This window comes from Delphinus delphis, chromosome 15, assembly GCF_949987515.2.
Source record: "Delphinus delphis chromosome 15, mDelDel1.2, whole genome shotgun sequence".
In the NCBI taxonomy this organism is placed as follows: Eukaryota; Metazoa; Chordata; class Mammalia; order Artiodactyla; family Delphinidae; genus Delphinus; species Delphinus delphis.
In genome coordinates this window covers 79898748-79924563 of record NC_082697.1, presented here as the reverse complement: position 1 = coordinate 79924563, position 25816 = coordinate 79898748, and the positions used below count along the sequence as shown (strand labels likewise).

At 62.5% G+C, this 25816-nt stretch overlaps 1 protein-coding gene across 3 annotated transcripts; it reads left to right on the top strand.

Annotated features, from left to right (window-relative positions):
* The first annotated feature begins 2619 nt into the window (after window positions 1-2619).
* On the top strand, window positions 2620-25633 carry SH2B2 (SH2B adaptor protein 2). Of its 3 annotated transcripts, none has more exons than XM_060033156.1 (9): window positions 2620-2847; window positions 13206-13963; window positions 17139-17240; window positions 18915-19006; window positions 20291-20382; window positions 20490-20654; window positions 21780-21988; window positions 24451-24622; window positions 25123-25633. In XM_060033156.1, exons 2-9 carry the CDS (start codon window positions 13235-13237, stop codon window positions 25464-25466), a joined length of 1905 nt encoding a protein of 634 aa, XP_059889139.1. In that variant the 5' UTR covers window positions 2620-2847; window positions 13206-13234; the 3' UTR covers window positions 25467-25633. The 3 variants fall into 3 exon arrangements, with proteins under 3 accessions (XP_059889139.1, XP_069397557.1, XP_059889138.1); XM_069541456.1 differs by having other exon boundaries at window positions 2731-2847; window positions 20493-20654; XM_060033155.1 differs by having other exon boundaries at window positions 2786-2843.
* The last annotated feature ends 183 nt before the right edge of the window (window positions 25634-25816 follow it).

The window sequence follows — 25816 nt, the reverse complement described above, 5'->3', positions numbered from 1 at the left end:
GCGGAGCTGCAACCGCTGGACTGCCAGGGAATTCCTTGTCTGAGTTCTCTTGAGCAGACAACCCAATCAAAAAGAGAAATCCATTCCTTTTTTAAGAACTGCCTGTCAGGCTGTGGTTGGATGTGTGATGTCAACTCCTAGGGAACACCTGCTTCCCTTTCTGTGTACCCTGGAGCCGTGTACTCTCCCTTTCCCTTGGGCCCTGCCTGCCACGCACTGCAGAGCCCATGCCCACCAAGCCCCCTGTGCCAGGCTTGCATGGGGACACCGCTGAGTCACAGGTTCTAGGCCACCTGGCCTCCAGCCCAGCCCCACTGGTGTGGGTCCCCTCCCACCCAGACACCGGGCTTCCTCTTGGTCTGTGGTGGCTGGCGTCATCCCACTGGACAGGTGGCCCATGAGACTGGCTCCACACCCAGCTCCCACCCTGCAGTCCACCAGGCCAGAGTCCCCCATGCTATCCCTGTCTGAGCTTTAGCCCTGAATGCTCTAGAGTTTGTGACTTCAGGGGTCCCCTTTGGGGTCCCACCCCAGCGTCCCTCATCATCTATCCCATCAGAACGTCCTCTAAGGCCACAGAGCCTCCTGCCCTTGGGGACACCAGATAGACCTCTCCTCCCTGACCCTCGCTCCTGTCCCCATGACAGAGCTACCCTTGGTTAATCACTCCCCGCCCGCCCTTTCCCCACCCCAGCCACTTCCACTTCTCCCACCAGTTCCTCCTTGTAGGTCAGAGTACCCCTCACTTCCTCCTCCCTGGCGATCAGCGCTCTTGTCCTGCCCGGGGCTCCACACCCCACGACCCTCCCTGGCCAATGACAGCCCACCAGTGGAGCTCAGCCCACTACTTGGAACCAGGTTAGTCCACTGGGGGACCAGGCTCTCCCATCTCCCATGAGGGTGGGGTCCACAGCCAGGCCGCGCAGCGTGGAGCCTCCCTCCCTCTCTCCCACTCTGCAGGCGGTCACGCACCCACCCCTACACTCCCACACGCCTCCCAGCCCCCTTCATAGGTCAGGTTCCCAGACAGATGTCCAGGCCTCTATGCAGCTCCAAACGGTGTTTGGTCCGCACCTAAGCTTTCATGAAGTGTTTGCTAGCCAGGTCCTGGCGAGAGAGCAGCCGGTCTGTGTGTGGAAGGGTAGGGGCCGGGTACCAGGGCCTCAGACCAGGCCTGCCTTGCTTTAGAGCCCCTGTGGAGGGCAGCCCAGGGCTGACAGGCCGGAGGTGAGGACTCCGGGGCAGTCTCCACCTTCACCAGCCCACGGCTCCTCTCTAGGCCCCACCCTTTCCATCCACAAGACTGGGAAGAAAACCTTCTTTGCCTGTCCTGCTTGCTGGGAAATTAGAGATGCGAAATGGCTTTGGGAAAGGTTAAAGAGCTCTCTACAGGTCAGAGGTCACCATGGGTGGGGGAGGGCAACACATGGAGGCACTCCCGGCTAGCAGGAAGACCATGGTAGATCACAGAACGGCCAGAGGTGGGGTTGCAGAGAGTTTAGCAAAGGCAGGGAGACGCAGATCTAACTGCCTGTGGGAGCTGAGGGCCTGGGGCAGGGGCAAGAATGGAGAGGAGGGGAGGAGTCCGGCACCCCCCAAGGAGCAAGCAATAGGTCTCATCTCTGAGCAGCCCTTCCACACTTCTGCTCACACTGATGCCCTTCTGCTCCTCTTGGGCGCCTTCCAGGCCTGCTGGAGCCCCTCCATCTCTTCTGGGAAGCCTCCTGGAGGTCCCCAGCTCCCCAGGGGTTAGTCCACAAGCTTTCGCAAAGGCCAGCAGCAGTCTTTGTTCTTTCAGCCAGACTGGGATCTGCCCTAACCTATGCCCCGGGTTTTGGAGTTGCAGAACCAAGCAGGGGTGAGGAAGACAGGGCTGTGTTCCCCTCCCCCCATCAGCCCTGTGTGACCTCTGAAGACCTACCCGGGTGGCGTCAGTGTCCCCATCACTGTGAAGGTGGGGAGGTGGGACCTGTGCTCGGGTCTTCCCTGCCCTGTAGCCCCGGGGCTATTTCCTGCACCGGAGCGCTGGGGGGAGGGGGCGTGGTGCTCGCCCTTGGGATTTATGAGAACCAGACGTTGACTTCTCCCGTTGCGACATCTGGGCTTTCTCGAGACGCCCACTGTCCCCACGCCGGAGGGTCCGGGGCCCCCGCCGGGCGCCCACGCCCCATACACCCCACTACCCTACTACTCAGGCCACCCACCCGGCCTCCACCCGCCACGCTCCCGGGGCCACCACCCCCGGCTCCGGGGGACGCCTCTGCACGGCGGGGATTCCGGAGCCTGGCTTGGAGCCTGCTCCGCGAGACCCGGCAGCCGCGGACTCTCGCCCCAAATGCAGCGGCTGCAAGCCAGCTCCTAACCCCTCTGGGCCCCAAGGCTCGGCAGTCCAGCCGCCGCCACCGCCGCCACCCGGAGGCAGCGAGCAGCAGCGGCGGGCGCCGAACAGGCTCGTGCTGAGGGCTGGGGGCGCGGCGGGGGCGGGACCTGCGAGGGGCGAGGGGGCCGAGCCCGAGGCGGGGGCGGGGCCGGGAAGGCGCGCGCCGCACGGGCAGAGGGTAGGAGGGGGAGCGGGCGGGGCGCGCGCTGCGCGGGGCTGGGCTCGGAGCGCGCCGCGCTCGGCCGCCGAGAGAGCCGAACCGGGGCCGCGCTGGGCCAGTGAGGAGCGCACGAGCCTTCGAGGTTGTGGACGACGGAGGGAGGAGCCGCCGCCAACGCCAGCTCCCTCCCGGAGGGACCCCGAACCCCCCGCTGGCCATGAGCCGCCGGGCCCCGGGAGGCCGGCCGCGGTCCGGGCAGCGCTCCTCCGGCGCCCCGGCCCTCCCGGCCACAGCTGCGCGCCTGTAGGTATGGCCTGCTTGTCCTCAGTTCCCTCGTCCCCCCGTCCATCACCCCGGACTCCATCCGTCCCTGAGGGAGCGCGTGTGTGTGCGCACTGCTGCTCTGGGGAGCGCGGCCGCACGCGCCCCGGTCCGCGCGTGTTGTCTTTGTGTGCGCGGGTGGGAGGGAGCGCGACGGAGGAGACGCGCCCCCCGGCGGGGATCGGCTCTCCGACCCCCATCCCGGGCCGGGCGGGAGTGGCGGGAGGGGCCGAGCCGCCTCCGGAGCAGCTGCGCCCAGGCCCCTTCCCAGGGCCCAGGCCCCTTGGTGGGGCGAGCGCAGCGGGCCCCCTGGAGGAGGGGTCTCTGGCTGGGGGCTGGGGGGGCTGGAGCGCTGGGGTCTCTTCCCTAGGCTGCGGGGGCTGGGGGAGGGCCAACCTGGAAGGAGGGTGCCGGCCACGGGAGGGACCCTACCCAGACCACCGTCGCTGGGCCGGCACGCCCTCCATTTGGCCCAGGCCTTCTTTCTCACGGTCTCCATTCTCGACCCGCCCACCCTGGGAACTCTCCTGCAGCTCTCGGTAGGGGGGAGGATCGCTGAGGGTGCCGGAGAGGCCGGCGCCTTTAAGAAGGGGCGGGTTCATGCCCTCCATTCAGTCCCTTCGGCCTCGGCCATTGATGAACCTGCGGGCAGCGCGGGGCCCGGCCCCGCGCCAAACCACCGGGCCGGGACCGGGCAGAGGCAGGGACCCCAGCAGCCCACGAAGTGAGGTCTTCAGGGGGAGGAGTCTGCAATGACCGGGACCCCTCAGGAGCCACGCGGGGCTGACTGGACAGCCCCAGGAGTGACCGTGGACAAGGTGCAGGGGAGAGCCTCAGGGCCGGGAGTCAAACCTGGACTGAACCCTACCTCTGCCCTTTGAGCCTCCATTAAATACCCTGTGAAATGGGGATGGTGCTGCCTACCTCCTAGCTGACCAGCAAGAGCTGCCCCCTCCAGCACAGGTCGCTGAGCATGGGTGAAAGGGCACCCCTAAGAGAACGGAGGAGCCAGGGGATGCCTACCCTAAGACACTTTGGCTGCCTCTGTTGGGGGTGTGAACTGAACCACCCCCCAGCCCTGCCCCCCACTTTGAACAAACCTCTTCCATCCTGGCCTCCCTGCCCCATCCAGGAGGCCGTCGGCTGGGAGTGACCTAGAACCCTTCAGCTCTAAGAACTTTGGAGGAGGTCTGGCCGTGGGGGCAGTGGCAAGGTTCAGGGCGTTTATGGGGTTCTCAGAGACAGTTTCCCACAGACTGCCTCCTCTCCGCCTCTAGAGGGCGTCAGTGATGATGGGCAGGAGATCCTGATGCGGGATAATTGAATGGTTCTGAGGAATCGAGTTAATGCATATGCTTGTTTTCTTACCCTTACTGTGAAAACTCTGTCTAAAATTTCTAGACCCCTCCTCCCTACTTTGTGGGTCTCCCAGGGAGAACCCCCCGCACATACCCAAGGGTGAGCTTCCCTAGGAGGTGGGACCCCCACTCAGGTGGAGCCTGGACCCCCAGGGCTGAGCATTTGGTTTCGAGCTGACTCGTGCCAGGCTAAGGGCCTCTGTGGCGTTTCTCATGTAATCTTCACAACAACCCTGGGGGTTTGGTTCTATTATTATCCCCATTTTGCAGAGAAGGAAACAGATTCAAGGAAGTGAAATGACTTGCCCAAAGTCACTCAACCAACAAGCCAGGCTTCCAAACCGCTTCTTTCTGACAAGAATCTGGTTTCTACCTCCTGCACTGCTTGTCTATTCTGGGTTGTAGGGACTTGGGAGTTTAGGTATACTGGGCCTCCTGGCAGCTGTCCCCATGCCATTCGGGTCCAGTCTTAGAGCCTGCCTCGCTTCCTGCTCTTTCACTGTCCACGTGGGGCTGGAGGGGCGGCGGCAGCTTTGGAAACTGGGGAGGTTTCTCTTCCCCACTCACCTGTGTGGGTCTGTTTTTTGGGTTTTTTTGTTTTGTTTTGTTTTGCGGTACGCGGGCCTCTCACTGTTGTGGCCTCTCCCGCTGCGGAGCACAGGCTCCGGACGCGCAGGCTCAGCAGCCATGGCCCACGGGCCCAGCCGCTCCGCGGCATGTGGGATCTTCCCGGACCGGGGCACGAACCCGCGTGCCCTGCATCGGCAGGCGGACGCTCAACCACTGCGCCACCAGGGAAGCCCGGGTGCGTCTGTTTTTATGGCTGTGCTCTGTCCCAGGGGAGAGCAGGGCTGACTCTTCAACATCTAGAGGAGGTCACGGCCCACACCTGTTTGGGCAGAGCAGTGTGTGGGAGTACGGCATCTTTTGGCTCCTCTGGGTGAAGCAGGGTTTGGGCTCCATTCTCCAGATACTTCCGACCCTCTGTGTCTAGGGCCCACCTGGGGGCGGGTGTAACACCCAGCTGGGGACTCACGGTTTCGTAGAGAAGACAGGCCACAAGCCATGTGGTGTTGTAGAGGGACGAGGGGCAGGGGGGGCAGAGTGGAGGCCGGGACAGGACAAAGGGGGGCGTTCCCGGGGCCCCCTTGGGCTCAGGGGCCTGCCAGCTACTGGGGCAGAGAAGCAGGTGGGGCAGTGCCGGGCTGCACGTTGAGACTCCGAGCAGTGGACAAGCAGGGGTTGGAGGAAGAGGATGTATTAAAACTTGGATGTGGCGAGTTTGAGGTGGCGGAGCTCAGCCAGGCTGGGAGTTCAGTTGTTTGGGAAAAGGCCTGGGGAAGCTTTATAAGCATCTGCAGTACCGAGTTCTGGGATACTCAGAACCGAGGGGAGGCACTGGAGGTCTCAGTTAGGAGTCGCTGGTATGTGTATCGTGAAAAAAGCCGGAAGGCAGACTGGTGGGCTAAGGGGTTGACGGGGTGTCCGGCAGATTTGCGGGGCTGGGCCATGCCCCAGGGAGGTCTGGGAGGGTTATGAATCAGGGCCTAGGTGAGATCCATGACACCGGGAGAGAGGGAGAGACCGCGAGGCTCAGGCCAAGGATGGAGAGGGGTTGGTGCGTCTGCTCTGCAGTGCCAGGATGGCAGGGCCAGTGCAGCTAGAGCCATCCCAGCCTGCTCTCCACCTACAGAGCCTGTCCAGGAGCTGTCCAGCACCAGGTGCTCCTGAAGGAGGATAGGCTTCCCTCCTGAGCCCCCAGGCCCCGGCACAGCTTATTGTCCTGGGGCCCCCGCTCCCTGCTCATCTGATGTCGACTTCCTGCAGGGCCCAGCCCTGGATTCCCCTGCCCTCCAGCCTGTCAGAGAGCCCTCTCCTCTGAGGATGGCCATCTCCTTTCCCCAGGCAGGGCCTGGGTCCCCCTACTGTGCCCTCAAGAGTGAGGGCTCCCCAGTGACAAAGCCCTGCTGGGAGTAGCATGTGCTACAGAAAGGGACAGATGTGAACTTGGCTTCACACTCCCCCCCTCACCAGTCTGTGGCCCTGGACCCGCCAGCATGGCTCTCGGCACATGGTGGGAGTTCAGTACAAATCCAGTGAATGATGGGCTCGTCACCTCTCTCGCCAGAACCTCATTTCCTCATCTGTATGACGGGAGAATCCTCACTTCCTGGCAGGGAAGATGTGAGGGGAGAAGGGCTTTAAACAGGGGCATAGCCCAATTGGATGTGAGTCCTAGAAAGATGACCTTGGCCACACTGTGGAGCCTGGATTTGTCAGGGGTTGGGGGGGATCGTGAGAAACAAGGAGGTTTGGGAGGAGTCCTCCGCCCAGAGGAGTGGGAGGAAAAGAGGGAATGAATACAAGACACTTAGGAAATAGAAGCAGAGGAGCTTTGATTCTTAAACAAATCACTTGTTTAATCCTCATGACAGCCTTTGAGGTCATTGCTCTTTTACCCTCTGTTTTAACAGATGAGGAAACTGAGGCCCCAGGAGGCTGAGTCACACGGCTAGGAAGCAGGGGAGCTGGGATGCAAAGCCAGCCGGTCTGGCTCCAGATCTCAGGCTTTTAACCACTCCACTGTCCCATGTGTCAGATGGTCAGATGTGGAGGAGGGGAGACGCCCCGGCCACGGGGCCCCCGTGATGGAAGCAGCTGTGGGGCCCCCTCGGACCAGGGGTCTGCAGGTCCCAGAGCCAGAGGGGCTTGTCAGGCTCGGGGGCATCAGTGAAAGCTTGGGGGCTCAGCAGAAGGGCTTCCCCACTCCCACGGTGGCAAAGGCTGGCAGTCGCGTGGAAGGCGTGAGGGCACAGATCTGCTCCACCAGCTTTTAGCAGCCGCCTCCCAGCGACGCTCCTCAGCACAGGCCTTGGACCATGAAGCAGGCAGGCCTAAGTGGGCGAGCAGGATGGTCCCACTTTACAGCTGCGGAAACTGATACTCAGAAAAGCCAGGGCCAGCTGAGTCCCGCGCCACCCCTCCCTCCCCCCACCCCGACCCCCACAGACAGGGGCAGAGTCCCAAGGGTTCTTAATCCACACCTGTCCCTGTCGCTAATCAGCTCCTCCCCGGACCCACTCTGCAGCAAAGACCCAGCCAGTTCAAGAGTATTAAGACCAGAAATCACGCCCACTCCTGCCTCCTGCCAGGGTCATGGGTCGAGCACAGATATTCTGGGTGGGGAAGGTCAGGGAATTCCAGCTGCACGTCCTTCTTGCAGGAGGCCTTGGTTCAGGGCCTGCCCTGTGAGGACACTTTCTGGGGGGGGGAGGGGGGAGGGAGTAGACTTAAGAACCAACGCCCAGGCGCCAACAGTGAAACAGACTGAGCCCTGGGTACTCTGCCTCCGTCGCGGGCCAGAAGGTTGTCTGTGTGCTGCAGGGGGCGGGGTGCAGAGGGGCGACCGGGGGTTACGGTCCCACGGAGGCCAGGACGGCAGCTGGGAGGAGGCTTGGTGGTAAAGTGCTCAGTCGGCTGGGCTGGGCCGGGCCGGTGGTCCTGAGAAGCCTGGAGGACAGGACATCGGTGAGCGTGGTAGGGGCCAGCTTCCTGGAGGGCAGGGGGCAGCCGAGGGAGGCCTTCTTTCCTCTCCTTGTGTTGGGGGGGCCCCAAGAAGAGGCCTCGGTTTCCCCATCGGGAGTGGTTCGCGGTAGGGCGGGTAGCACTGTCCAGCCCAGCCCGGAACACAGCACAGAGGAGGATGCCACTCAGGCCTTGCCCCCCACCCAGAGGGCAGCCTTTCAGGTTGCCGGGCGGCTGGTGTGCTCTGCAGGGCCTCCTTCCCTCCCTGGGGGCCTCCTTCCCTCCCTGGGGGCAGGAGACTGTGGTAGGGAGGCCAGCTCCAGCTGGGGCTCCCTGGAACACTCCCCCTCCCCCGCAGGTGTGGGCCTGGACCACGCCGGTGCCTCCCCGCCCCTCCAGGCCGCTGCCCACTGTGCGCTGGATCGATTGGTCACCGGCCCATTAGCAGGGTGGCTAGGCCGCCTCATTAATATTTTAAGGAATGACCTGGCCATGGGGTCCGGAACTGCGTGCCACTGGGGGCTGATGGCTGGCTTTCTTTCCTCTTTTCCAATTGTCAGTGCTATTTTTACCACCGGAAGGCCAGCCGCCCCCTCTCCCAGGCGTCTAACCGGGTGGGGGTTGGGGGATTCTCCTGTCTGGTTCTTGGCAGAGGGGTTAGGAGAGTCCATGGCTTGGAAAGGCAACAGGCAGGGACTGGATTATGCTTCCCTCCCCATCCCACCCCCTGCCCTGCCTCCCTGAAGCCCCATCCCATCACCCTCTGGCCCTGGCAAGATGGGAACAAAAAACATTGCTCCAGGAGGAGAAGCCAGACAGCCCAGCTGAGCCTGGAAGAACCCCAGGGTGATGGATTGGGGAGGGTAGTTTGCCCACCCAGGGCCGCTGGGGGGCCACCACCTGATCCCCAGGCCAGGCGGAATGGGGGTGGGGCTCCCTTTGTCTCCACCGGAGTCCTCATAGAAGAAGCCCGTGAAGGTGAGAGGCAACCTCCTGCCTGCCTCTGGTCCCACTCCTGGAGGGACTGTAGGGCCCCAGTCTTCAGTGTCCAAGGGCCATGACAGGGGCCGCTGGAGGCCACTGCTCCAGCCCCCCATGGGAAGCCGAGGCCTCGGGAGACATAGGGCCTAGCCCAAGACAGAGCCCACATCTCCCACCGGCCAGTCCATTGCTGTCCTGCACGGACTCGGCAGGTTTCTTCTGGCTCCCTGGGGCCAGAGGAGGGGGAGCTGGGACCCGGCCCATGGAAGCGAGAGGGCCAAGGACCACAGGGGCCATGGGAGCTCAGGATGGAAGGGCCAGTGTAGGGGGAAGGCTTCCTGGAAGAGGAGAGTGTTTTACATAGCCTAAAGGTGGGGCAGAATTTGACTAGTCAGCGGAGTGAGGAAGAAAGTTCCAGCCGGCTGGAGAGTGACACAGGCAGAGACTCGGGCGGAAATTCCCAAGGAGCCACTGGAGGAGGGAGAGCCCAGGGCCTGCTGGAGTCAATCCATAAGCCTTCCCGGACAGGCCAGACAGTAGGAGCCCGGTGAGTTCGTCCACCCTGCTTCTGGTACCTCTGGGTTCCCCTCCCCCTGAAGCTCTGCTTTTCCCACATCTGGGTCTGTGGTCACCTGCAGAATGATTGATGGGGTGTCACACTGACTGGTCCCTGGAGACCTCCTGGCTCCACCCAAAGGTTTGGAGAGCCCTAGTCCTGCCCACAGGTACACATGGATTATAACACAGCAGAGACCACTTCCTGTGCTGTCCTTCCAGGAAGGGGCGGCCCCTCATCCTCATTTTTCTTTTTTTCTTCACCATGCCACGCAGCTTGCGGGATCTTAGTTCCCCGACCAGGGATCGAACCTGTGCTCCCTGCAGTGGAAGCGCGGACTCCTAACCACTGGACGGCCAGGGAATTCCCTCATCCTCATTTTTAAAGTGAGGAAACTGAGGCCCAGAGGCTGGAGTTGAGGTCAACGTCCTTCACCCAGAGAGCAGTGGGGTCAGGCCTGGAGCCCAGGTCAGCAGAGTACCTGCACTCGGTCTCCTCCCCAGTTCTGGCCCACGGCCCTCAGTTTCCTCACTTTAAAAATGAGGGGGGCAGCACACCCGTGCCCTGCTGGGGCTGAGCCGTCTTCCTCTTGGCTTGCGGCCCCCCCTTTACAGAGAGCCATGCCTGGGCCTGGGTCTGTAACTAGGGCTGGGGCTCCCGGGCTGGCCCGGCTGCTTGTGACTTCTAGCCCTGGCTGTACAGCCCCTGCCACTTCTGTGTAGCCCCAGCTGGACCCAGGGGACAGTGAGGGCTGCTGTGCTGGGCATCGGGCCCATAGGCTCCTGGCCAGTCAGCAAGAGGTCAGGGCAGGGGAGGGGGGAGGTCAAGGCAGCCCCAGCCTCTGTGCATCCCAGGCCAGTGCCTGCCTAGGGCATGTGCCCCCTACCCTTGGCAAATTCCTCTCCGAGTTCCACCCCTGCCTCCAGTGCGGCCTAGATGGGACCCTCCCCCTGCCCCTCACCCAGTGAAAGCCTCTGCCCCGGGTCCTGTCCCTCCGCTCTACCCCTTCGTGCCAGGAACATTCTCAGCCAGCAGGAAGGGTGGGGGGACGGGGATTGACGCTTGAGGATGTGGCACTGGGACCGACTTCCTCCCTGTCCCCACCTGCCCCATCGAGGGCAAAATTAGGGCAAGTGGGGCACACTCCGCTGCTGGCTCCAGGGCTAACCCTTCCCAGGCTGCCCTGTCACCTAGTCTGACCCTCCTGGTGGTCTCAGGAGGGAGAGAGATGGCCCCTGTGGGGAGCACTGCCCTGCTGGGTAAATGGATGGGCTTGGAGCCCAGGGACGGGGCTTCACAAACTCAGCTGCAGGGCCTCGTCCTCGCCCCACCCTCAGAAACGCCCGCTCTCCACAGGTCAGGCCAAGGCCTTGGTGATGGTGGCAGGTGCATTCCTGCCTCCACCCCCATTCCGGGCATATGACTCAGGCCTGCCTTCTGCCCCCAAGGAGTGCCTGTGCCAGGTGGGAGACAGACATGGAAGCAGATACCTGGGGCACCCTGCAGTGGGCGCCTCGTTAGAGGGGTGCCCAGGCAGGGACTGTGGGAGCTCAGAGGAAACACCTGTCTCCTGGGCTGGGGAGGCAGGGGAGGTCAGGGAAGGCTTCCTGGAGGAAGTGGCCCCTGGATTCATTCTTGAAGGATGAGTAGGAGTCAGCTAGATGAGGAGGAAGCGCAGGGCAGGAGAGAGGCCCAGAATGAGCCATATTCATGGGTGCCTCAGCCCCTGTTCTCCCCCAGCCCCTACCCCATGTCCTGAAAAGTCTGCCTCCGAGTTACTGCTCATGGCTGCAGTGAAGTCACTCTTCATCCTCTTTGCCAGCATGAAGCCCAGTGCAAGCCCCGCCTCCTCCAGGAAGCCCTCTGAACTCCCTGCTACTCTCCCGCCAGTGCTGGGGTGAGAGCCTCTGAGGAGACCTGCTGGTTTGGAAGGAAAACTGTCCTCAGTGCTAAGTGGCCTGTTTCCTCCCTGGGGCTGTCCTGTGGTTATCGACTGCAGATCGATGGCCGAGGTTGCCCCAAGGTGAGAGGGAACTCCCACGGTACCCTATGGCCCAGAGGCCCCACAGATGATCTCACAGAAGTGGGGCAGCTATTTTCACCTGGTGATTAGTTACAGAGTTTGGATCCCAGAGGAGAGAGGAGATGGTGCCAGGAGCTGTGAGGGAAGGGCCATGCTGGAATTGTGGGGATCCTGCAAAGGCAGGCGAGGGCATGACCCCCTGTCTCAGTTCCCCTAACACTGGCCGGCCCCCTCAGACAGGGGCTCCCTAAGGCAGGGCAGGACCGCAGCACCCCACTTCTTCTCCACCAGTAATTTTCACCCTGGCCTGTTGGGGAGGAGATGCATAAACAGAATGGCTGGGCCTGTGCCCCCAGGAGTGATGGGGCATGAGGAGGCAAGGCCCCCAGATGACTAGACACACACCATGCAGTTTGGCGATCCGGAGTGAGGAAGCGTGGGGGCACCTGGGGACAGGAGGAGAAAAGTGGGATTCCCCGGTCAGGGCCTCTTCAGGAAGGTCCGGTTTGGATGGGAGCTCTGGAGGGAACAGGGTGCCAGGAGGGGGGAACATAAGGAGAGCAGGCAGCCAGTCCACGGTGAGGGAAAGGAGTCTGAAGAGGTGGCACCTTCAATGCCAGTATGAAACACTAGTCATACTGGATCCACACTGGGAGGTGACGCCCACAGTCTCAGAGTCAGCGTGAGAATCCCTGGTGTGTCACTAACAAGCTGTGTGTTCTCAGGCCCCATGTGACGGCTTGCGCAGTGACAGCTGTGACGTGCCTGGTGTGCTGAGCACATTCATTTGTTCATTCATTCATTCAGCGTTTACTGAGTGCCTGCCATGTGCCCAGCACTGGGGACACAGCCACATATGAGGCTGTCAAAACCGCTGCCTTGTGGAGTTGGTATTCTCCGGGGAGGGTGTGGTGCTGGGGGGGGGGGCGGTGGCGGTCTGGGGGGGGCGTGGAACGAGACCAAGCAAGTGGATAAACAGACTGTCAGATGGGGATAAGCACTGTGGAGAAAAGTAAGCAGGCAGAGGGCACGGAGACACCAGCGCTGGGTGGAGAATTTCTTATTCTAAATAGAGCGGTGGGCAAGGAGAGCTATCGGACAAGATGGTATTTGAACAGAAACCTGAAAAACGTGAGGGGGTGTGGGGAAAGGACATTCCAGGCAAATACAAAAGAAAATCGCAAGTGCAAAGGCCTTGGGGTGGGACTCAGGTGTGACCAGAGCAGAGTGGGCAAGAAGAGTGGCGGGAGATAAGCTCAGAGAGTCAAATGGAGGCAGATCACGTGAGGCCTTGGGGGCCATGGGTAGGACTTTGGCTTCTACTCTGAGTGGGGTGGGAAACCATTGCAAGATTCTGAGCAGCGGAGGGCCTGATCTGTCTTATGTTTCAGAAATGATTGGGTTCCTGGGTGGAGAACAGGCTATAGGGGGTGAGGTCAGGTTCCGGGGGACCAATGAAGAGGCTGCTAAAATACTGCAGGCAGGAGAAAGGGTTGTGTGGGTCCCAGGCCAGCAGCACGGATGGCGGGGAGCAGCGGAGGGGTGGGGTTCCTGGTATATTTCAAAGGCAGAGCCAAGAGGATTGCGCATGACTTCTTTCTGTCCACCAAACTTTGGGGACCCTCAGAAGAGGGTACTCAGGGAAGCGAGGTCACTTGGAGGCTCATTGGGGACCCCACTTGAAGGCGTCTGTCATCCCAGCCTCCCTCGCCAAGCCCAGGAATGACCTTGGGGTTCCCTGAGACTGCTGCTTGAAGGAGAGTGCCCCTCTTGCAGACACGTGTCCCCCCTGCCTGGTTGTCCTCACACATTGAAGCTTGCACACAGCCCTGGGGGAGTGGGGCTGGTGGGCGCTCTGGACATGGGTCAGGAATTCACTCACTCGCTCCTCTCACCTGCAGCCTCCGGGGGCTGCGATGGGACAGGAGCCATGAATGGTGCCGCCCCCGGCCCCGCCGCCGCCGCCCCGGTCCCGGTTCCGGTCCCGGACTGGCGGCAGTTCTGTGAACTGCACGCGCAGGCGGCCGCCGTGGATTTCGCGCACAAGTTCTGCCGTTTCCTGCGGGACAACCCGGCCTACGACACGCCCGACGCCGGGGCCTCCTTCTCCCGCCACTTCGCCGCCAACTTCCTGGACGTGTTCAGCGAGGAGGTGCGCCGCGTGCTGGTGGCCGGGCCGGCGCCCCGGGGAGCGGCCGAGCCCCCAGACGCCATGGAGCCCGAGCCCTCGGGGACCCCGGCGCTCAAAGCCGCGCCCTACGGCCACTCGCGGAGCTCCGAGGACGTGTCGGCGCACGCGGCGGCCAAGGCCCGCGTCCGCAAGGGCTTCTCGTTGCGCAATATGAGCCTGTGCGTGGTGGACGGCGTGCGCGACATGTGGCACCGGCGCTCCTCGCCCGAGCCCGACGCCGCCCCGCGGGCCGCCGAGCCCCCAGCCGAGCCGCGCGACAAGTGGACGCGGCGCCTGCGGCTGTCGCGGACGCTAGCGGCCAAGGTGGAGCTGCTGGACATCCAGCGCGAGGGCGCGCTGCGCTTCATGGTGGCCGACGACGCGGCCGCGGGTCCCGGGGGCGCCGCCCAGTGGCAGAAGTGTCGCCTGCTCCTGCGCAGGGCCGTGGCAGGCGAGCGCTTCCGCCTAGAGTTCTTCGTGCCGCCCAAGGTGAGTGCCCACCGCCACCTGGGGGGACCGTGGAGGGGCTGGCTTCGGGGACCGCACTGCCTGATCTGATGGGCAGGATGGAGTATTCAGGGTCAGGAACCTGGGATGCCAGGGGCCCCCCTCTGCCTCTGGGATGAGTCACCCCTCAGGCCCTCTTTTTCTGCTTGTGAGGTGTCAGAAGGGCCCTCTGGCTACAGAAGGGGTTCTGGGTACTGTTCTTGGAGGTATTGGAGAGCCTGGCTGCCTGGACTCCTCTTCCTCACCTGGGGCCCCTGGGTGGCTGGAGCCTCCCCAGAGAGGAAAGGAGGCAATGACATTGGCACACTCACAGAGGGCCTGCCGGGGGTCTGCATCCTTCTCAGGGGAAATCTGCTTGTCCCCCAGCTTAGCTGCCACGCTCCAGCCCAGCCCCTGCCCAGCTGGCCCCTTTCCGGCCCAGATTTCATAAGCTGCTCCTGGCTGTCACCAGCATGGCCGCTCACCTGAGTGCACCATGCCCTCCTCTCTCTTGGGGGCTCAATGTCAGAGCCCTGAGGGCAGCTTTGGGTCTCCTCCAGCAGAGCAAATCTGCCTTGTTTGGGAAGAGGGAATAACTCTAACAATAGTGCCCGCTTTCTGAGAGCCCTCATCCTCCCAGTTGCCCCGGCAAGGCGGGCAGCATGGTCCCCAGGTCACAGAAGAAGAGAAGAGAACGAAGGAAGGGGGTGTGGGCTGCCCAAAGTCACGCAGCTCGCAGGAGGCAGAGCTGAGCTAATTATACCCATCACCCTGGTGGTCTCGGGAATGAAAGGAGCGTGGAGCTGGGAGCTCCTTGTGCACTGGGAGGTTTGGAAGGGTGCGGGGTTGTCCGCCCAGGGCCCTCACCCACCTCTGGGCCCATTCTTTCCCCGCTGTCTTTAGCCACCCTGCGTCTCGCCTCCTTCTCCATCTCCCTGTCTGTCGGGACGCTGGATGCTCCCCCTTGCCTTTCTCCCCTGGAGGTGCAGGATGTGGGCTCCCCAAGGCGGGGTGCCCATGAGCCGCATGAGAGGTGATCTCCCAGGGACACACTGACTCTCTGAAGAGCTTTCTCCCCAAGTCCCAGGATGCCCAGACTCACCAAGAACTTTTTGCCTGCCCAGGCCCCCACCTTTAGGTCCCTGAGAGAGTCATGGGCCACTAAGCCCAACTCCACCGTTTGTCAGACAGGGAGAGCGAGGCCCAGTGAGGGGTGGGAAGTGGGGTGGGGCTTGCCCAGGGTCACCCACAGGGCAGGGCTTCAATGCCTCTGGGCCCTGAGTGGCAACCACAGCTGCTCAGCTGTAAACAGCATGTCTGCTGCCCTCGAGGGAGGGAACACAGCAGCCGGTGCCCCCTGCAGCCCACCATTCACCGCGGGCAGAGGGCAGGCTTCCTGAGGGGTCACTTTCCCAACCTCTGCGAAAGGCAGGTGGGTTCCTATCCCAGATCTGGCCTCAGACCCTCCTTTTTTCGTGCAAATGTTTGTGAATTCAGGAGTGAGCCAGGTGGGAAGCATGCCTGGTGAGGGCTCAGGTCCGGTTTCCCAAATATGTTTGGTTCCAGGGTGTATGAGCCCCACGGGGAGCCCCTGCTGACACTCCCCCTGCCTTTGAGTCCTGTTCACCCATCCGCAGTCCAGATTTCTTCCTCCTCTCGCCCCTGAAGGCCTAGCTGCACCCTTGGAGCAGACCGGGGCTTGGGGTCTGCAGGCTTAGGGGCTGTTTCGGGGACCCTCAGCCTGCTCTTTCATACAGCCCCGTGTGTCAGGCTTCCAGCATCCTGCCCTCTCACTCACCCTGCAGGAAAAGTCTCCTGGACCCCAGGTGCCCTCATAGCCCTAGGCCGGCCAGCCCTGGGGCCCAGGGAGCAATGACGCTGGCCCCCTGCCATTAGGGAACCACCAGACAAGTGATATTTGCTGGACTGGATGGTAAAATAAACCTCAGTGGGGTGAGCACAGGATGCTCTGGGGGCCACAAGGAGGGGAAGCTTCATGAGTGCTCACCAGGTGGCAGGGCCCCAGGACAGGCATTTCTGGAGACTCAAGCTGAGTGAGCCAAGGTCTGGGGTCGTGAAACAGCCTGATGGCTCCGTCCAGGGAAGTGGTAACAGTGAGCTGGAGCCGGGTGAGAGGCAGCTAGGCCAGGACAGACGGGCCTCAAGTGCAAGGCAGAGGAATCACCGCCTGTGGCCAGCGGGAGCCCAGCGGTAGTTCCCAGACCAGCCTTCACTGCAGACCTGTCCGCTCCACCCGCTCCAGGACCGCGGCCCCTGCCCCGCCGGCTGGCTTGATGGCTTGCCATGGTCAGCCGAGCCTCGCAGTCACCGACCCAAGCGCAGCCCTGCTCTGCTGGATGGCAGCCAGTGCTGCCAGGAATTCCCATCCGCCTGCCCATCCAACGTGTGGCCCTTCCCTTTCCTCCTAAGAAAGCCCCTGTCCCAAAGCCCAAGGCCTGCCAGGAATCTCAGTCTCAAGGCAGCCCCGGGGGGCCTTCAGGCCAGGGCCAGGAGCTTTGGGGCAGAGGGCCGTCCCCAGGAGTCCTGCCAGCTCACCTTGGTTAAATCCCACACTGGTCCCTTTGCCTCCACCTAGAGACACGGCCTGCCCGGCTCCAGGAGTCCTGTTCTGAGTTGAGGCTCCAGACCTGTGCTGTGGAAAATCTAGTCTGAAGGGGGAGATGAGCATTTTTTTTTAAATGAACTAGAATAGAATAGAAAATCTCACACTCCATCACACAGTCAGGGTAAATATTGTCTGGTGAAACATGTGTTTCAGAGATATTTTTACCTGTGTGTGTGTACTGGGTCACAACATCAAATGTATTTCTTACTATGGGTCAAGGTGAAAAATGTGAAAACCACAGATCCGGTAGGTGCGCTGGGCGGAAGGGCAGCTGGGGCAGAGTTCACCCCCTCAGGGCTCAGAGGTGGGAGACTTATGTCAGTCCCAGCTCTGTCCCTGACTTGCTGTGTGACTATATGGGGAGGTCCCTCTGTTTCCCAGGAACTCCCTCAACTTACCCATCTGTGAAATGGGGATTGGGACACCTCTGTGCCAGGGCTGCCTGACATCCTAAGCTGAGGGCTGCTCTGACCTCTGGGAGTGGGGACGGGGGAGAGGGCTTCAGGAGGCCCTGGGGCCGCTGTCTCACTGCCCTTTCCTCTGGCCTCCCAGGCCTCCAGGCCCAAAGTCAGCATCCCTCTGTCGGCCATCATTGAGGTCCGCACCACCATGCCCCTGGAGATGCCGGAGAAGGACAACACGTTCGTGCTCAAGGTGAGCCCCACCCCGGGCCCCACAGATCCCTCATGGGTGGCAGAGCTTGAGGGCAGTGTCGGGGGAGGTGAGGGTAAAGGACCAGCAGCAGGGCAGGGGGAGGGAGCCCTGGTTGGGGGTCCCAGGATCCTACGCAGATGTCAAGCACATGGCTAGGATGTGAATCCTGGCCTGGGCTCCAAAGCCAAATGCCCCAGGTGTCGTCCAAGTCCGCCGTGTGCGGCCCCGTTCCCATTTCCTCCTGCGCCTGGGTGAAGGTCCTGAGTTTCACTTCCTCCCCTCCCTTCCCCCACTGGAGTCAGCGAGCACCCACCCCACAAGACAGGAACTGGTAGCCAGCCTGCAGCAGTTATGCAAATGCTCCTGTTGCCAGCACTGGAGTGTGGGAACCTGCCTGGTCCCACAGAGGGCACAAAGGCCCTGAGGGTGGGCAGGGGGGCACCCCAGTGAGTCTGGGGGCCGCTCCTCTTTTTCCCAGGCTCCACATCGCCGGGGTGGCCTGCTTGGGTTGCTGAGGACACGGCTCCGGGCTGCCAGGGCTGTGGCCCTGTGCCTCCTTGGAGGATTAGAGCGTGTTTGTGAGGCCAAGTCCCCAAGGAGGCCTGGTTCTACCCACCCGAAGCTGCACGGAGGCCCCCCGCACCTCCTCCCCAGGCTCCCGGTTGGGTTTATGTTTTTACTGTCCCTGTTTGTTTAGTCATGAACTCTCTTATTCATTTAGCAAACGTTTGCCAACCCCATACCCTGAGCCACCCCAGGCGGGGGACTGAGGACACGGCCCCTCCCTGCCTGGCACTCTCATCTGCTGGATGAGACAGGTCAGAGCCTCGCCCCCGACAGCTGGGTGGCCTCTGTGTCTCTGATTATGCTCAGGAGCCCTGAGGCCAACGGGCTCACCTGCCGGCCCGCTGTGGGCCTCAGTTTCCCCATCCATTCAGAGAGGGGATGAAGGAAGTTCCGAGGACCGTCCCAGCTCTGAGATGCTGGGAGTCCAACTGCTCTTTACTGAGACACGCGACAAGAAGCTCAGAGCCCAGGCCTTGGCCTTAGAGACCTGGGTTCAGGTCCCAACACCTCCACCGAGCGCTAGTGTGACTTTGAGCGAGTTACCTGAACCTCTGAACGTCAGTCTTCTCATCTGTACGACGGGGAAAGCATCACCCCCCTCACGGGGCTGTTGGGAAGAGTTCATCAGACAATGTATGTGCAGGATCACACTCTGGGCCCGGCTTTCTCCTCCTTGTTTCCCTTCTGGAGGCTTCTTATCCCAGGGGTGTGGCCACAGAGGTGGAGTTCCAGGCGCAAAGGCGTGTGGGCCCTCAACTCGCTGCTGGGCCAGCCGGCCCCTCACAGACTTGAGGGTTGTGATGCCCTTCCACCCCACCTCCCCATCCCTTACCCAGCCAGCATGGGCTCCTCCAGGGCTGCATCTCCAGGGCCTGAGGACCTGAGCTCAGCAGGGCTGGACATCATCTCCATGATCCCCAGTGGGGGGCCCAGGAGGAAGGGGCTGCTGAGAGTGTGGGCTCCACCCAGGGCCCCCATTGTCTTTCCTGCTGCCCTCACCAGTGAGCCCCCAGGGAGGAGGGGTGGGATGAGCCATTTGTCCCGGGCTCCGGAGCCTCCTGCCGAGGGTGCTGACTGTGATCTGGACTCTCGCCACCCCCTCCCCAGGTGGAGAACGGAGCAGAGTACATCCTGGAGACCATCGACTCCCTGCAGAAGCACTCGTGGGTAGCTGACATCCAGGGCTGTGTGGACCCTGGGTGAGTGCCCAAGTGCTCCTAGGATGGGAAGACGGGGTGGGGGGCGCCTAGCTCGGCTGTGCCCTTGGTCCAGCCTCCACGGGGAGGGCAGGAGCTGAGCTTGACACATGGGCTTTTCCCATTGCAGTCCAATTCAGGTGGGTGCTGGCCAGAACGCCCACACTCCCATTCCCAGCAGGCCCTGTAGGTTCAGGGTCTGGGGACCTGGAGGGAAGTTAAATCAAGTCTTGTTCTCACTCCAGGGGAGGCTGAAACCACTAGGACAGGGGTAGTGATGGGGTGAGCCCAAAGTGCCAGGGGTGGGGGACCAACCGGGAGGCCCCTAACCCAGTCCTGGGGCTCCGAGAAGCTGTAGTGGTAGAGGTGCCCCCCTTCTCTGCGGCTTAAACAAAGGGCGGGCCTGAGCCTGGCAGAGGGGGCTGGGGGCGGCAGGGAGGAAGAAGAGAGAGAACAGCCCAGCAAAGGCTGTGGAGGTGTGCGAGGACCTGGGACTCGCAGGGAATGTCAGGCCCTCGGGTGACTGGAATTAGAGCCCGTGAGGAGGAGACTTCCGTGAGGGCGCCGGAAGCTGGTAGGTCGGGGCAGTGGGGAGCCATGGCTGGTAATAAGGGCAGCTGTGGTCAGCCGTGTGCAGGAGGAACAGCAGGGAGGCTGGCGGCGCCGCGCGGGAGAGGCCCGAGGCCGGGAGGAGGAGGGGCAGGCAGGCCAGCAGGCTGAGCACTTGGCAGGAGCTCCGGCTACTGGGGTGAGCCAGGCCCCGGGGGAGGGGCTGCTGCCTCCTGATTAAGAGCTTCATTTAAGGAAGCACAATTAAAGTCCTGAGCGCCTCCAGGGCCCCCCCCACCCCGCCACCCCCATCTCCAAAGTGGCCGTTATCCCTCCCCTGCCGCCCTCCCAGCCATCGGCTCCGCAGCCCCCGTGAAGGTGAAAATCACTTTGTGGCACAGATGGGGAGACAAAGGCCCAGGGCAGGGAAGGGAGCTGGCCCCGGCCCCGCCCCCCACCACGCCCTGCCCCTGTATGAGGGCCTCCGTGGGATCCTAGGAGGAGGGCAGCCTGTCGAGGGTTAGGGGGCAGGGGTCATGTGACCTCCAGGAGAGCTGCACCCACCAGGAGACATCTCCATATGGCCCAGTCACTCACATGGCGGCCACAGAGCAAGCTGAGGGTGTGGCAGAGGGACAGGGCTGATGCTGGCCGCGGGACTGTCTGCCACTCCCGGCTCCATGAGCCTGCGGTCCGAGTCCCATGGCAGGACGTGGTTGCGCTTTCTTGCCTTCGCAGGGACAGCGAGGAAGATGCCGATCTCCCCTGTGCCCGGGGAAGCTGTCTGGCCAGCCGTGTGGCCTCTTGCAGCTGTGAGCTCCTGACGGATGGTAGGTGGGGACAGAGCTGGCTGGAGTAGTGGAGGCAGGGTCGGAGGGGACGGTCGCTCAAAGATGGTCAGACAGACAGACGTGCTTCTCACCTGCCATTTCTCCAGCAGCGGACCTGCCCCGGCCCCTAGAGACAACGGCAGCCGTGGTGACAGCCCCACACAGCCGAGCTCGAGATGCCGTCGGGGAGTCCCTGGTCCATGTCCCACTGGAGACCTTCCTGGAGACCCTGGAGTCCCCAGGTGGCAGCGGCAGTGACAGCAATAACACAGGTGCAGTGGGGCTGCACTCTTCCTGCTGCCCCTCCCTGCGCCCCCGCCCGAGGCCACAGGCACCCCCAGGCCTCTCCCAAGCCCTTCCTGAGCCTCAGAAGCAGTGACATTTCATCCCACTGGGTCCTTTGCACAGCTACTCGGTTGTTCCGGCTTTTGCAGGCTAGTCCGGGAATGTGACCCCTCCCACGGGCCCTGGTTTCAGTAGAAAACGCTCACAGAAAGGGGTGCAAAGGGTTGTAACGAGGGCTTGGGGACACAGACACTTGATCTGTTCCCAGGTTTGTTGCCGACTTAGAGAGTGACCCCAGGAAACTAAGTGATCCCACCAAACCAGAGAAAACCGGACGATGACTATGAAATAAGCATGTTCTGATGTTATACATACAAGCAGACACAGCTGGGGTACTGAGGAGTTTTGTTACTGGTTCAGGAGGTGCAAGAACATTTAATGTGTGTTATGTGAGAACAGAAACCATTTGCCAGTTGTTTTTTTTTTTATTAATTTATTTATTTTTGCCTGTGTTGGGTCTTTGTTGCTGCGTGCAGGCTTTCTTTAGTTGCAGCAAGCGGGGGCTACTCTTCGTTGCAGTGGCTTCTCTTGTTGCAGAGCATGGGCTCTAGATGCGTGGGCTTCCGTAGTTGTGGCACGCGGGCTCAGTAGTTGTGGTTCGCGGGCTCTAGAGCGCAGGCTCGGTAGTTGTGGCGCACGGGCTTAGTTGCTCCGCGGCACATGGGATATTCCCGGACCAGGGCTCGAACCTGTGTCTCCTGCATTGGCAGGCGGATTCTTAACCACTGCGCCACCAGGGAAATCCCACCAATTGCTATTAATGGTCTTTCCTTGAGACAAAAGGCACCCATTCCATCATGTGATACATTCTTATCATTAAACTATTTGCTAAACCAGTCTGTAGCTTAAATCTACATTCTCTTATTCTATCATTTTCTCCTCTCCGTGCCTCAGTTTACCTCATATGTTTAGTGGGTGGGTCAGCTCCCTGCCTCGTTCTAAATTACTCAGCAGCATCTTACATGCAAAAACCCAACAAGATGATGCATCCCTTTTCTCGTTTACGTGCCCCCTCTCTCCCCCACGCCTCTCACACTGTCATCCCTCTGCAGTGGAGGACGGAGCAGAGCCGGAGCCCGAGGCTGAGCCCGAGCTGGAGCTCTCTGACTACCCCTGGTTCCACGGGACACTGTCACGGGTCAAGGCAGCTCAGCTGGTTCTGGCAGGCGGGCCCCGGAGCCACGGCCTCTTTGTGATCCGCCAGAGTGAGACTCGGCCTGGCGAGTACGTGCTGACCTTCAACTTCCAGGGCAAGGCCAAGGTAAGTCAGGGAAGGCGGGTGGGGGGCACAGCGGGGAAGTATCCAGCCCAGGGGGAGGCGGGCTGAGGTGGCCCTGGTCCTGAGGCTGCACCTGCGCCCAGGAGGAGGCTCCACGGGTGTAGGGGTGGCATGGCTTCCCACAGGCCAGGCCTACCCCGGCCATGCTCCGAATCACTCGCCTCCCTCCTGCACCTCTCTGCTGGTGGCCGAGCCCCCAGGAGGCTGGGCCCTTCTGAGGGTTTGACTTTGACCCTGTGCATTGGGGATCACGTAGCACTAGGGCTTCTGAGGGTCTCCACCGAGAGCCACCTCCGTACAAGGCTGGGGTCCACCAGTGCTCCAAGCACGCAAGAGCCCCTCTTGTCCCCTGCTCAGCACAGCTCACCAGCCCCTCGTGGTCCCCAGCTGCGGGCCAGGCCTGTGCTCAGACCAGGCCCGGGGTTGTGGAAGGGAACCACATACAGTGGGCCCTAGAGAACCAGGCAGAAGAGGAGGAGCTGGGCCCGGCAGGAGGGCCACAGAGCAGGGGGCGCCAGAGGAGGCTCCTGACCCCACCAGCCAGAGTAGGAGAGGACCTTGACCTGAGACGTGCAATGGACAGAGAATCCTTGAGGTGAAGACAAGTGGAAGGGTGGTCCAGACAGGGCAGGGCAAAGGCGCGGCTGTGAACCCAGAAGGCGGGCTCTCAAGGAAGGGCACTGCGTGCTAATAAAGACCTAAGGCACAAAGGAACAGAAAGTCCAGTGACCGTGGGGGGTTTCAGTGTGACAGAGTGGGGCAGGAACCTCGAACTCCCCTCCCCCATCCCGAGTTTCCGCTAAGGAAACAGACCCAGCCCTGGCTCCGCCCAGGACACAGTTGCCGTCAGTCCTTGCTGGAGGAGGGGGCACCCTAGGACTCCTGCTCCAGGCCTGCACTGGTAGCCAGTGTCCCAGCCCCCGGCTGGCCCCATGGGCAGCGCTTCCCTAGGGACTCCTCCTTGGAAAGCGGCTGCTCTCACCAGCTCCTCTGACAACCAGGCGCTTTACGCTGTCCCCGGCAGCCTGACCCGGAGTTTACTTCACTTCTCAGCCAGCACGGCCCCAGGGCAGCCTCCTCGGAGGGCCCGGGTCTGATGCCTGCCCAAGCCAGAGGCTCGGATGGTGCCCAGCCCACCGTGGGGCATGGGGCAGGCGGGTGGGGTCGGGGGGTGGGGTCAGGATGTTTGGAGGGGAGACAGAGCCGGAGGCTCCACTCTTTCCAGGGCAAAACCCAGCCCTGAGCTTTGTACTCACCACAGCTGGTGCCTCTCAGAGCACGGTGTCTGTCCAGAGTCCCGTGCAGAGCTGGAGAAGTTAGTGGTGGGATAGAGCCGCTTCCTACTCATACACCTCCGGGGAAGGAAGACCTCTGCCTTCCCAGGCCTCACTTTTCACCTTCAGATAAGAAATGTCTGGAATGTTTTTCCAAAGACTGAGAGGCACACGCTCCCTGGGGCCCAGCTCTGCCCCGGGTCTCTGTCCCCAAAGGCCCCACCCCGACTTGAGGCTGTGGTGTGACCCCACTATGCTGGTTTGGGCTGAGCCCCTGCCCTGGGCTGCCATGAGTGCTCCCCGGGTTTGCCCACACTGTTCTGGCAACTTCTGGCCCTGCCGAGTGGCAGAACTCACTCGTGGGAACACTCCCCTCCTCCCCAGGGTTTCTCTCTCCTGTACTAGGAGGCCAGCTCCCCCATCGCATGCACCCTCCTATCATCACCCCTGTTGCCACACACACCCCAGAGACGGCCACTCTTCCCCTTGTGAGATACACATGGAGCAAAAAAGGGCTGAAGCCAGAGACCTGTGGCTCACCACTAGAGACCGCAGGCCTGTGGCTCCTCTCTCCCTGAGGCGCCTGGCCCACGTGGGCACTGTTCCTCCGTGCTGCACGCTCTCCTGCTGCAGCACAGTTGAGCAGCGTCTGCAGCCATTCGTCCCCAGCCACCCTGGGGGTTGTCTGCAGCCTGCTGGGCTTTGCCTGTACGGGGACAGTGGGCAGACCCCTAGCTGCTGGGGTGGGAGGGTCACCCAAACACGAGTTCTCTTCCTAGCTCTGTGCTCTGCGGCTGCGGGCGAGTCTCCCCCTCCCTGGGCCTGGGTTTCCCCATCTCTAATATGGAGGCTGTAATCTCTACCTTCTAGGGCTTTTGGAGACTAGGGATGGAGGGGGTGTGCGAGGGGCCTGATGTGGGTGCTCCCAGCATAGGGACAGATGCATGCTCCCTCCAGTCCCAGCCTGGCTCTGTGGCCCTCATTCCCCATCCCCGCCATAGGCATGACCCCCCCTAAGATGGGCTCGTGTCAGGCGCCCCCACTCTGACACCACCCCTGTGGCCTCTGTGAGACCTGGTCCTCCCCGTGACCTTCCAAGGCACTTGCCAAGCGTGGGGCCAGTCCGAGACCGCCGCACCCCACACTGACCACACCCATCTGTGCCCACAGCACCTGCGCCTGTCCTTGAACGGCCACGGGCAGTGCCACGTGCAGCACCTGTGGTTCCAGTCTGTGCTCGACATGCTCCGCCACTTCCACACCCACCCCATCCCGCTGGAGTCCGGGGGCTCTGCAGACATCACCCTTCGCAGCTATGTGCGGGCCCAGGACCCCCCACCTGGTAAGACGCCCCTACCTGGCCCGTGCAAACAGACAGGTGGGCAGTGGGGGAGGGCGTCACCCTCAGGCTGCCACCCTGCTAGACCCGCGGGATGAGCACCCGGTCTTGGGCGAGTTGTAAGCAACCCGGGCATCAGGACTGGCGGGAGAGTGGCAGCCCTGAGGGAGCCGTGTCCTGAGTAATTCCCGGCAGGTGGAAGGGGGTGGAGTCCCTTAGATCCCTGCACAGGTGGGGCTCAGCGCTGAGCTGTTGAAGGAAGGAAGCCTTGGAGGGGTGAGTGAGGGTGCCTGGCACGCGGGTGTCGCCTATACCCATGACTTTAGTTATCGGGGAGGTGGGCTGGAACTCGGCGCGCTGAATTCGGGTTCCCGGCTCCCTGTGTGATGCCAGGCCATCCCGTTCCTCCGGGGCTCTGGCCCTTGTCTGCACGCCGGGACTGGGGGTCGGGGAGTGGCCAGGGCCCAGGCTTGGCGCTGACGGCCCGCGGTCTCCCGTTGCAGACCCGGGGCCCTCGCCCAGCGCCGCGCCCGGGCCCCCCACCTGCTGGAGCGAGCCGGCCGGCCAGCACTACTTCTCCAGCCTCGCCGCGGCTGCCTGCCCGCCTGCCTCGCCCTCGGAGGCCGGCGGCGCCTCGTCCTCATCCGCCTCGTCGTCCTCGGCAGCGTCTGTGCCCGGCGCCTCGCGCCCGGTCGAGGGCCCGCTGAGCGCGCGCAGCCGCAGCAACAGCGCCGAGCGCCTGCTGGAGGCGGCGGGCGGGGGCGCCGACGAGCCCCCAGAGACCGGGCCGGGAGAGGGCGCCCGGGGCCGCACGCGCGCCGTCGAGAACCAGTACTCCTTCTACTAGGCCGGCGCGGGCGGCGCCAAGGCCCTGGGGCCACCCGGACCCGCCCGGCCGCGGGGCGATGGCCCACGTGGCCGTCCGTCCCACGGACCCTGCCGGCCCCCGCCCGGCGCTGGGTGGGAAAAGCGAAGCTCTTCAGTGAAGACATAATGTTATTAAAGAGCCTGTTTTAGGGACTGCACCTGGCTCTCCGTCGTCCTTTCTCCTGCCTTGGCCTCAGGCACGGCTCCTCCTGGGCCTGCCAGGGAGGAGGGAGAGCCACACACGGGCCCCGTGTAGAGCCCACCGTGGCCTGGCGCCTGCCCGGCCCCCACCCAGGTCTGTCTTAGGGGACCCGGCACCCCGTTGGGCGA

What these genes read in the sequence shown, in the direction of transcription:
- SH2B2 (XM_060033156.1), top strand. Translation starts at nt 13,235, where the DNA reads ATGAATGGTGCCGCCCCCGGCCCCGCCGCCGCCGCCCCGGTCCCGGTT. An exon ending in ACAACACGTTCGTGCTCAAG is followed by an intron (nt 17,241 to 18,914) that starts GTGAGCCCCACC and finishes CCCCCTCCCCAG; the next exon opens with GTGGAGAACGGAGCAGAGTA. An exon ending in CAGTGACAGCAATAACACAG is followed by an intron (nt 20,655 to 21,779) that starts GTGCAGTGGGGC and finishes ATCCCTCTGCAG; the next exon opens with TGGAGGACGGAGCAGAGCCG.